The 12,163-nt window shown below is 45.4% G+C and overlaps 1 protein-coding gene across 6 annotated transcripts in view; it reads left to right on the forward strand.

Moving 5' to 3' along the window:
• Pfkfb3 (6-phosphofructo-2-kinase/fructose-2,6-biphosphatase 3) overlaps window positions 1-12,163 on the forward strand; it is an 82,771-nt gene that overhangs the window by 54,862 nt on the left and 15,746 nt on the right. For all 6 annotated transcript variants that reach the window (XM_051194825.1, XM_051194821.1, XM_051194824.1 and 3 more), the window contains exons 2-6: window positions 5,891-6,016; window positions 7,300-7,396; window positions 9,727-9,793; window positions 10,266-10,340; window positions 11,106-11,162. In XM_051194825.1, coding sequence (XP_051050782.1) covers window positions 5,891-6,016; window positions 7,300-7,396; window positions 9,727-9,793; window positions 10,266-10,340; window positions 11,106-11,162 — 422 coding nt within the window. The remainder of the gene's footprint in view (window positions 1-5,890; window positions 6,017-7,299; window positions 7,397-9,726; window positions 9,794-10,265; window positions 10,341-11,105; window positions 11,163-12,163) is intronic.

The following is a 12,163-nucleotide window of genomic DNA, read 5'->3' on the forward strand; positions in this document are numbered from 1 at the left end:
AGTGTTGCCTTTCTGACTGCAATGGAGAAAAGAAATTACTTCTTCTGTACTGACATTGGAAATCTTGTAGACTTTCCTTTTTGGAGACAATGTCTCTGGGATAACTGGCCTAGAACTATGTAGACTGGGTTGGCAACCCCTCAGATGGGAGTTGAAGTATGTGCTGCCACACCCAGCCTATTTTGTGGATTTCTATCACCTAAACCTTTTTTTTTTTTTTTTCCCAGACACGATCGGACTTGATTGTGGTGTGGAGATGACCTTGAACATCCGATCCTCCTGTCTTATTCCCCATGTCTAGATTATTTGGTGCTGGGGATTGAACCCAGAACTTTGTGAATGCTGGGCAGGGACCCTCCTAACTGTGCTATAGCTCAAGTCTGATGTGGTCTCCACATCAGAAGTTGTCAGTCAATGCCTGAGGCTTATTGCTAGAGGGCATGGAGAAAATTGTCCAGATAAAACTAAAAGAATAATCAGAGAGCAAACAAATCCTAAATGCCAGATGTGGTGGTGCACACTTTTAATCCTAGCACTCAAGAGTGAGGGGCAGGCAAGATCTATGAGTTCAAGGCTAGTCTGGTCTCCATAGCTTGTCTTGAAATTAAGAAAACAAAAAACAACCACCACCACCACAACAACAAACTCCCTATGATATGTTTGTGAAGCACAGTAATTCAATGCCAAGGTTCTTTACTAACATTATGATAAAAGCTTCTTGCAAAAGTGGAAGCTTCTGTCAGTTTAAGCCACAATACAGGGAGACTTTACTATATTTGCAAATTAGCTTAAGAGGTCTTCAGTTCTCTTCTAACAAGAAAGAACTGCCTTTCCTGTTACCTGCACTGGAAAATCTATAGCCTGCTACATAGTTGGGTGCAGTTACCTGCTTGGAAGCCAAGTTTCCTTAGTTCCAAGAAGGTTATGTTTTTGTATATTTAATGTATCTGGGTTGTGAGCTATCCCAGCCTTGGGCAGTGTGATGGGTGGCTTGGGATATAGTAGATGTAGGATAGGTACAAAGATCCCATCCTTAATGGAGCAAAAGGACATTAAAACTGACTGCACAGAGTGACCTTAAACAGCAGCTACAAAAATCTCTCTCCTTTTTGAGACAGGGTTTCTCTGTGTAAGAGCTCTGGCTGTCGTGGAACTAGCTCTGTAGACTAGGATGCTTTGAACTGACTGAGGTCCACCTGCCTCTGCCTCCCAAGTGCTGGGATTAAAGGTTTGTGTCACCATCGTCCAGCCCCAAAAGCTTCTTCTTTAAAAGTATTTACTTACTTACTATGATGAAGAGGGTAACACATGTTGTGGGGGTCAGAGGACAGCTTTGTGGAGTTGGTATGCTCCTATCCTTAAGTGGGTTCTAGAGATTGAATTTAAGTCCTCTGGCTTGTGAGGCAAGCTCCTTTGCCCACAAAGCCATCTTGCCAGTCCTCAACTTTTTAGTTTTCCTAAATACATGGCAGAAGATACCAATTCCTCTTTGGTTAGGATTTAGACTGCATTGAAGGAAGGTGGGTACCTTATAGAATTCTATCTTGTTGTTGCCCAGCCAGGCATATTTATAGCAGTCATTTCAGGTGAGTTATGTGGCAGTTCACTGTCACAGTATCTGAAGCATGCCACTATTGTACAGAAAAGGAAAGGAAGACACCAAGAGATGAAAGTGCAAGATCCAACGTGGTTATGAGTCTTGGTCTTTAGCTCTGTATACTGGGCTTTTGGCACTAGCACTGCTATTTTATGTTGTCTTACCTCCCAAAGTTAACACTGAGTCACTTAGATACCCCATTGCAATATACGGCGGAGATATAGGGTTGTGAAGTTCGAGGCCACTCACTGGGCATTAGATTAATTAGCTATTAGGAGACAAGGGGTCCATGGTAAGCAGTGCATGTACACTGTAACTATGAAGGAGAGCTTCTAAAAGAAGTGTCTATTACCTGTATTCTCCCTTCTTACGTATCTCGTATCTCCAGGTACACTCTGCTGAGGCAAGCTCTCTTCCTATTACCCCATCAGACTTGGAGGATGCTGTAGGCCAATCTGATGATGACAGGAGATACGCTATCATCTGGTGAACAACCCTGTGGTGTACATTGCCTTCTGTTGCTGGCTTTTTTATGTTTTGAGAGCCAGGCAGATTAAACCCATTTCAGTGAGATCTTAGGTGTGGTAGTATACCTATACGGTCAAAGTAGGTCTCCTGTACACCTCAGTTTTGCCTTTTTTGATGGAAGTAGATTGAGGTAGTTTCTGTGGAAAGGCCTAACCTCAATTCTCTTAAGACAGTTGGGAAGAGGGGTCCCTTTGGCAGGGTTCACAGCTGTCTGTGCTAGACAAGTCCTTCTGTGTTTTTCCCTTGAGCTTGTAGTAGAAGCATAACATACATGTTTGCACAAAAGGATGAAGAGGACTTAGCATTCTCTTCTAATGCTAACATTTTGCAAAGTGCGTGGGTAGAGCCAAGTATAGGTGAAGTGTGGGGGCCACAACCAAGGGTCTTCCCAAGTATATTTTCAGAAAACAAGTTGTGGACATCAGATGGTGGGATGATTGAAGTCATGCCTCCACCTGGTCACACATTATCGAAGATATTAGTCACTTAATCTAGGAAGAAGTGTTGAAGAGAGGACTCAGGTGTGCCTCTTACTTGAGCTAGACAAGCACCGTTCAAGTTGGGGGTTTAACCACCTGTCAGGCTTTTCCTTCCCATAATTCGTTCTTCAGGCTCCCTATCCTGTAGCTCCCCAGCTGCTTTTCTGCTTTGTGTGCCGCAGGAAGCTGGCATAAGTAGCAAGACTGTGTTAAGAACTAACAATGGTGGACCTAGTATGGGCAGTCAGGTCTGAGCTCCAAGGTACTGCTCAGGAATGCTGACCTCCGTTTATCCACGAGTCATTTTTCCCATCCAGCATCCAGAGCACTGGTCTCATGGGTATGTGAGCAAACAAGCCTGATGGCATTATAGAGTGCTGGCTCAGCCCTTGGGACTTGGTGACTTTCCGTGACTCTTACTTAAGGAGCCATGGTCTTAACTATAGGCAATACTTTTAGTGTGAATCGTCCCAAAGTGCCACCGGGCCTAGCTCTCTTTGGACAATGCCCCCCCCCAATATTGGTTATTCTTCTCATTGCTGTAACAAAGGCACCCTCTGGAAGGAAATGTTTATTTTGACTAGTTTGAGGGTCCAGTCCATCGTGGATGGAAAATGGTGGTCATAGGTTTGTGCGACAGTTGAGTCTTTGCATCTGCAGGCTGGAAGCAGAGAGATCTGAAAGTTGGTGTTCATCTCCCTCTTTATTCAGGCCTACTCACAGCCATGGAATGGTGCCACCCACAGCTAGAGTGGGTCTTCCCACCTCAGTTAACCTGGGCTGGAGACATTCTCATAGATAGCCCAAGGGTGTGTTTCCATGGTGATTCCAAATTTAGTCAAGTTGATAAATGGAGATTAACCAACACACTTTAACAGAACATCTGTGTACCCCTTTATCTTATTTAAGTTAATATCTGGATTTGTTGCCTCCCCCCAAAAAAACCTGGTAAAAAACATTGAACATTCAGTGGGCCTGGGTGACATACACCTTCAGTCCCAGCACTTGGGCAGCAGAGGTAGGTGGATCTCTGAGTTCAAGGCCAGCCTGGTATACAGAGCAAGTTCCAGGACAGTCAGCTACACAGAGAGACCATGTCTAGAAAAACCAACCAACCAACTAAAACAAAACATTGAACATTTATATAAAAGGAAAGAAGGCATTGTGTTTGTCTTAGGAAATCTTATGTTGAACTCAATATACTGCATTGGTTGGGGGAAGAAATATGGAAGGGGGTGTTTGTGAGATGGTGGATGAGGGGTCATGGTTGATTTCTTTTTCAGTGGTAAAAATGTCTTTGAAAAAAAGAACCTGGGGCAAGGGGCAGGACGTTATATGTTTAGGGAGACTCTTGAGCTAGGTTATGAGCTTTAAAAGGTCTGTGAGGGGGACACTAGATTCATCTGGGAGGATTTATGCATCTTCCCATGCTCAGATGTTTGGGTGATGAAGCTGCACTTGGTTTGGCAGCTCCTCGGAGCTCCTAAGTTTTGACAGACAGGAAGAATGGCTTTTGCTTTGTCAACTAAGAGAGTGATCTAGGTTTATTTACACTTGAAATCCAGCAGTACTCTGCCGAGTCTATGGTATTGCTTTTTCCCTTCTGATGTGTCTACTGCCAGATGAGATTTGTTCCTGTGATTAGTAGATAGACATAATCCCTGATCTGATAACTCAGCCGGCCTCTGCATCCCCAACACAGTTCCAACAGAAACCACCCATGTACACATGCATGTGTGGGTGCCTGTTTCCAGGCATCTCTGGATGCTTTCAGAGATGGCTCAGTGGGGTCATTAAGGGTGGGAGAAGCCACCACTGGCGGAGGGACAGGAGCTTCTGTCTTCTAGGTATGTGTTCTGTCCAGGGCCTCTGGAATGCATTCATGAGAATGTTCCTAAGGGCTGTCTTTGGCTTCAGAATTCTCTTGTTTAGATAGCCTCACACTCTTCAGCCACGTCCTCATTATTGAAGAGATCATTCACCCCTGCTTGTCATGCTTGCTTCTACTCAGACTGTATCTTGCTACTCTAGAAGCAAAAGATCCATGTTGGTGTCCCACTTACGCTTAGACTTCCCATGAACCTCTATCTAAATCTGACATCTGTCTAGGTTGGTGGCATGACTCTCACCTCCTTTCCTGCAGGCTGTGCAGCCTGTGTCTGGGATGGGAGAAAGCCAGCTGGGCCAAAGTTGGCAGGCAGCCCTCTTTGGCTTGTAAACTCACTTGTCGCCAGGATGCAAGAGTCGCCCAAGAGTCTCAGTGGCAAGGAGACAGCCAAGGAAATACTGGAACTTTAGTTTGTCTAGCAGGATTCTTTTGGCTGCTTTCTGAAAACCTCTGTCCCTGGTGTTCTGTCTTATTGAAATTCTAAGGATATATGGGGCACTTATTCATCATCACAGGCAAGAGTATCTTTGGGGAGCCTGCCTGGGACTTAGTGACTAGCTTTCTTAGGACCCTCTGACTGGCTATAACCTTGGCAGACTCAGGCATCCCTCTGAACTTGGCATCCATCCGAACCTGGCAGCAGAATGGAGGGATGCAGGGGGATGGTCAGGGAGGATGTGAGAGGCACAGGCGTAGTGCCCGGCCGAGGGGCCCAGCATTCTGGGTCCCTGACCTACTTTTACTTGATAAACTCATACTGTTTAATTTTTTTTTTCTTCAAAAAGTGAAGTTTAAAAAATGGGTTGGTTTCTGAGGCTCACCTCTCTTTGCTTCCCACATGTTTGCTCAATTTACATACTGAATTAGGAAATCATTTTACCCTCCTTATACCCCCAAGAAATGCTCTTATACTATTTTGTTAGGAATTGGAATCCCTGTCTGGGGCTTAGTTCTTCCGTATCTGATTTATGTTTGGAACTGCCATTGGCAAATACTGCCGGAAAAGTGAGACTGAACTACAAGGCCAAGGGGTGTTGTCACTAGGTGGGGGTGGGGTGTGTAGTCCCATTGGGTCATCAAATGGCAGGGGCTTTGGGTTGTGGAATGACATCATAACTTTAGCACTATTCTTTTTTGTTGTTTTGAGATAGTTTCACATTGTTGCCTGGGCTGGCCTGGAATGAACTCACTGTGTAGCCCGAGCTGGCTTAGAACTCAACTGTGTTCAGGATCACCTTGAACACTCAATTCTCCTTCCTCTGTCCCAAGGACTGGGATTATTGACATGTCCCACCATACCCAACTCTGGTGCCATTCTTCAAAATCTGTCTTTGGGTGTAGGCCTCTGGCCATTAACTTTTGCTTTTTGTTTGATGAGTCCTTGCTTGGTCTTTCTAGCTTGTGGGCCGAAGCTGACCAACTCCCCAACGGTGATTGTGATGGTGGGCCTCCCTGCCCGGGGTAAGACTTACATCTCCAAGAAGCTGACTCGCTACCTCAACTGGATAGGTGTTCCAACGAAAGGTAAGCCAGGACACCAGGCTAACAGCTGGCATCCTCAGGGTGGCCACTCACAGGCACAAATGTCCTGGGTTATGGTGTCTGATCCTGTTTCCCAGTCTGGTTAACGAAACTCAGCTTCACCTCCATCAAGCTCCCTGTGGTGACCTCATTCACTGTGTGTCATTTCTTTGAAAGTCTTATCATATGTAACTGTAGCCTTCCATTAATGACTATCTTCAGCAGCTTCATGCTATATACTACTGATGATATAGTTATACATCCCTGTCTCAACTTAATGGGAAGTATCTTAAGGATGAAGATTAGTATTCTTCACTGTGCTGAGATTTTTTTTTTTTTTTTTTTAAATATGGGCGCTTGACTCTAGGTCTGTGTGTGCTAAGCAGTAACTATTAAATGTGACCTCATCAGCATAGGTGTGCCAACAGGAACATGGCTAATTTAGACATGGCAGGGGTAATTTAGAATTAATAACTCAACAAGTTGGCTAGCCTTGCTTGTCAGAGAGACCCACTTATATTTGAAGACTATAAGCAAAAACTATCCTTATTGATTTTAACATTTATTTATTTCATTATTTTATATGTATGGGGTATGGGTATTTTGCCTGCATATATGTATGTGTATTACATGTATGCTTCATGCCCTAGACAGCCAAAAGAGGGAGTCAGATCCTTTGGTACTAGAGTTATAGATGGCTGTGAACCTTCATGTGGGTGCTGGGAACTGAACCCTGGTCCTTTGTAAAGAGTAACATGTACTCTTAACTGCTGAGCTAACTCTCCAGCCTCTATATCTATCCATCTCTATCGATCTATCATTTTGAGACAGTGCTTCATAGCTCAATGGTGTTCAATGGACTGTATAGCCATTGTGCTAGAATTACAGGCATCTATCACCATGCCCAATGGTTTTGGTTGGTGCTGGGATCCACCTAAACAGGTACAACTGAGGGACATCCTTACTTCTTCTTACATTGTAACTTTTTTTTTTTTTAACTTCTGGATTTTGGCTGTTCTCAAAGTCTGTTTCTGGTTTATGACACTGGGAAACTAGGATTGAGATCTAGTCCCTAGGAGACAACTTCAGGTACAGCAAGAGTGCTGGCCTTTGGTCTGGTCTCTGTTTCTCAGGCTGTGACCTGGGGATGACAGCCTGGACTGGGAAATTCACATTCTCTGTATGAGATTCCTTATTCAGATAGGTATTGGTTGGTTTTCTCTTTGGTTGAGCAGCCTTTTGTTCCTGATGGCTCATCCAGGACTGCCCTTGTCTTTCTTGTCCAGTGTTCAATGTGGGAGAGTATCGCCGAGAGGCTGTGAAGCAGTACAGCTCTTACAACTTCTTCCGCCCCGACAACGAGGAAGCCATGAGAGTCCGAAAGTAAGCCTGAGCTGCAGTGGCTTTCCTTCTGTGTGTGTGTACACTCAGGTGGAGGCCTGAGGATGATCATGTATGTTCCTTGGGCACTGTCCACTTCACAATTAAATGTATCTATACATGTAGGTGAGTGTGAGTGGGTATGTGTATCCCTAACTGTGGATGCCTGAGGATGTCAGGTGTATTCCTTTATTGTTTCTCTATTTTGGGGGACAGGGTCTCTTTTAAAAATTATTTTATGTGTATGGTTTTTTTCCTGCATATATGTTAGTGCCTGGTGCCTGGGGAGGCCAGAAGAGGGCATTGGATCCTCTGGTACTGGAGTTAGAGGAGGTTGTGGTCTTCCAAGTGGGTGCTGGGAATCAGACCCAGGTCCTGGAAGATCAGCAAGTGCTCTTAACTGCTCAGGTGTCTCTCCAGCCCTTAGACAGGGTCTGTTGATGAACCTGGAAGTAGCTTGAGGGGGCCAGTGAGCTCTGTAGACTTGCCTGTCTCTACACCCCTAATACTAGGGTTACAGAAAGTGGCACCATGCCTGGCATTTAGGTGAGTGCTGAAAATGCAAACTCATGTCCTCATGCATGTGTGGCAGGCAACCAACTCCACAGGCCTCTTTTTAGAGGCAGGGTCTGTTACTGTGGAATTTAGCAAGTAGGCTAGACTGGCTTGTTGCCAGTGAACCCCAGGAGCCACCTCCCTGACATTGGGAGGTGTACAGCACCAAATCCAGCAGCTGCTGTTTCCTCCTCCTCCTTCTCCTCCTTCATGTAGGTTCTGCGAGTCCAACTCAGGCTGTTGTGTTTGCAAGGCAAACACTTTACTATGAGCTGAGCTATCTTCCCACCTTGAGGCTTCCTTTGTTTTGAAGCTGGATTCTGTAAGAGGAAGAAAAGGCCAGTGTGCATGCATGCTGCTCTTTGCTGGTGGCCATTATACCTAGCTAGTAGTAGGACAAGATTCTTGGCCTCTCTATGACTGGCTGCTTTGATCTGAGCCTCCTGAGACAGTTCAATAGCAGCCACACACCAGAGCTCAGGAGCAAACAAAGTCCCTTTCATTGGAAATCATCAGTTTGCATTTGCAAAAGAGTTCTTAAGCTGCAGGTGATAGGGTGGTGTTTTTCCCTTCTGTTTGGTGCTAGAATGAGCTGGGTGTGGGAAGAGTTCCCGATCTCTGATGCCAGGCACAGCCCCAGGCATGCCCAGTGAGACTCTCTGTGTGTGCTCTGGCATCCACTTTTTATTTTATTAGTACTGTTATTTTGTTTTGTTTTAAGTTAGGTTCTTGTTATATAACCCTGACTAGCTTGGCCTTATATAGTTCAGATTGGCTCAGATCTGTGTTCCTGCCTTAGCCTCCAGAGTACATCTATTATGCGAGTATTTTTGCCACCCTCTCTGCCCAGCACTGGTTTTTATTTTTAATTTTTGAGATAGGGTCTTATGTAGCTGAGGCTTGCCTTGCGCTTTTTATGTAGCTGAGGTTGAGCCTCTGATCCTCCGGCTTCCACTCTTCAGTAAGAGGATGATAGACTGTGCCACCAAACCTGGTTTTATACAGTGCTGGGGACTGAACCCATGGCTTTATTTATGCATGTTAGACAGGCACTCTACCAAGTGAGCTATATCTCTTGCTTTTGGCACCAGTTCTTACAAAGCTCCCTAGATTTAATTTCTAAACTGAGCGTGATGCACTGTTTCTATAGTCCCAGCATTCTGGAGGTTAAGGCAGGGAGAACACAAGTTCTAGGCCCACCTCAGCTACAGAGCAGGTTCAAAGCCAGACTGGATAACTCAGTGAGGCCCTGCCTCAAACTAAAAGGAAAAAAAGGCTGGAGTTGCAGTTTCGTCGTAGAACACTCACTTAGCTTTGATTTTGGTTCCCAGTACCACAAAAGAAAGACCAATAATGAAAGATTTAAAAAAAAAAAATTAAAGAGGCCCATGCATGGTAACTGGTGTCTACACTGGAGAGCTAAGGTGAGAGGATTGTTGGGAGTTTGAGGCCAGCTTGAACTACAGAGTTGTATGTCAACCTGAGCAGCATAGCTAAGACCTTCTTTGAACAAAACAAAACAACCCACAAAACCAAGTACAGATGTTCCTCAGGGAAATTGATCCCATCATGTAGCCAGTCATGATGGCTGCTTCCCTCAGCAGTGTAGAGGTGGGTGTCTGTGCTGGTCCTCAGGTCAGAGGCCCCTGACCTAAAGAGGCCCTGGCTAGCAATGAGCAGCTTGGAACTGAAACTTAACTTCCGTGTGGGTCACAAGGGATAACGGCTGCTTGGCTGGGCCTGCTCTGACCGGTGCTTTCCCTCTTGTGTGTTTGCAGACAGTGTGCCTTAGCTGCTCTGAGAGATGTCAAAAGTTACCTGACAAAGGAAGGAGGACAGATTGCAGTAAGTTTGGGGACACCTCTGTCCTCATTGGCACAAGCAGTGTGGAGAGCTACTATAGAGTAAAACCAAGGACAAATGGCTATAGGGGTTGGAAGAAGTGGCCCAAAGCAGCTAATACTCAGGACTATATCTTGGGATGGATGTTGGGACATAGCTCTGTCACTCACCTGTTTAATTGACGTCTGGGTACCACCTCTACTCTATTGCTGCCAGCCACAGCAGCCAGGGGTCATTTCTTGGTCTCCATTGTATGTTACTGCTTGCTAGTTCCTCTGCCCGCTGCTGGGCCTGAGCCTGTGGGCAGAGGGTGAGGAGGGAGCCTGGGAGCACCATGGAGAGGTTAGGGAACAGGGCACACACTCTGTCTAGAAGGAGGAATTTTGGGCTTATTTCTGGAAACAACTCATTGAATTCTTTGTGGGTTGGTTAAGTGTTATTACTAGTTTTTCTGAGCCTTCTTCCTCTCTGTCAGGTTTTTGATGCCACCAACACTACAAGAGAGAGGAGACACATGATCCTTCATTTTGCCAAAGAAAATGACTTCAAGGTGAGCCAAACCTGCCTCCCCAGCAAGTTCAGAGAGGAAGACTCCTTGGGAAGAGCTGATTGCCTGACTCTGGCTTCAGCCTCTTTCTGTCAAGTTGTTGGTGAGGCAGGGTTGTTGGAACACACAGGCTGGCTTCAAACTTGCGGCAATCCTTCTGCCTCAGTCTGCTAAGTGTTGGGATTTGCAGATGTGAGCCATCACTCATGGCTAGTTGCCCACATTTTGCTGCCTTAAAACAAGAGCTTCCCTGTGGCAGGATGGAGCCCTCCCTCCCTGGGGGAAGGTAAAGGCCATGGCCATGAAAAGTTGGGAGGTTTATGGAGAACTTTCCCAATATGCTCCCCCCCCCACAAAGGAACAATTGCTTCTTGTGCTAAAGCACGCACACACACACACACACACACACACACACACACACACACACACACACACACACAGGTTTTACCGAGACATAATGAGCATCTTTATATTTTGTTCTTTATACTTTGTCCTTGGCTCCCTTTTCTCTGATTACTGGTCCTTGTTCACTCCCCAAAAGTCACCTGTCCATCCCATTAACCTGTTGTTCCCCAGCCCTGCTGTTGTCATGAGACCTGCCTCCTCCCCCACACGTTTAAATCTAGATTTTGCATATAAAAGGAAGCATGAGTTTGAGTCCAGCTTACTTTGCATCTCCCCAGCCCCATCATTTTCCTGCTGGTTTCGTATCATAGTTGGCCTTTTGTGGGTTGTTTTTACCTTTTTTGTCTTGTTTACTTCCTCCAGGCATTTTTCATTGAGTCCGTGTGCGACGACCCTACTGTTGTGGCCTCCAACATCATGGTAAGACAATTAGGGAGTCCTGTTTGTATATGGCCGTTTGTACTGTGAGGTCATTTGCCATCTCTGTTGAGATATGGTAGATTGTCAGGGAATGGCTTCACCTGGTGTCAAAGGCTGAGTGATGATGGAGTAGCCAGGGGTGATGAACAACTCATCCTGACATACAGAGAGGCCATCCAGATGTTCACTTCTTGCTTTCCAGGTCCCTGGTAGGGAAGGATGCTTTTATGTAAACCAAAGCCTCCAAGGCTTTGTCCCAAAGACAAAGTTCCCAAGTTTGGGAAGAAAGGGTGTAGTGATGTGCCCCGTCCCTGTCAACTCTGCTGTGCCAAGGGTTGATTGTCCAGATAATCAAGGTCGTTGGCAACATCATTTGATTTAGCCTTTGTTTTCTTACTTGATAACAATAGATCACAAACAGAAATGAGTATTACAAACTTTTTCACAGGCCAGTTTTGTTATGTGTATGTATGTGTATACGTGTGATGAGAGTGGGCACATGGGTCACAGTAAGAATGTAGAGATCTGAGCTGTCTCACCAACTCAGAATTTCTTACGGTTTTAGATCATTTTCTTTTCAGTTTTGTTATTGTGTCTTTGGGGCAAGAGTCTCACACTAGCCCAGCCTGTCCTGGAACACTATGTAGCCCAGGCTGATCTTGATTTTGAGGCAAGGCTCCTGCCCTGGTCCTCCAGTGCTGGGATTATGGATGTGAGCATCACTTCTGATTTCCAGTTTGTTCATATTGGAATAGGACATATTTATAAAGAAAACCAGTGTTTCATAGGTAAGGGATGTAGGTGATGTGACTGCGTGCACACATGCTTTCTTCCTTCCTTCCTTCCTTCCTTCCTTCCTTCCTTCCTTCCTTCCTTTCTCCATCCATCCATCCATCCATCCATCCATTCATTTCCTTATTTATTTATTATATGGGGACAAGGTTTCACTGTGTAACCCAGGCTGGCCTTGAACTCAAGGTATCTTGTTCCCTCTCCCCCTG

The sequence above is a fragment of the Phodopus roborovskii genome, unplaced genomic scaffold (genome assembly GCF_943737965.1).
Source record: "Phodopus roborovskii unplaced genomic scaffold, PHOROB, whole genome shotgun sequence".
Classification (NCBI taxonomy): Eukaryota; Metazoa; Chordata; class Mammalia; order Rodentia; family Cricetidae; genus Phodopus; species Phodopus roborovskii.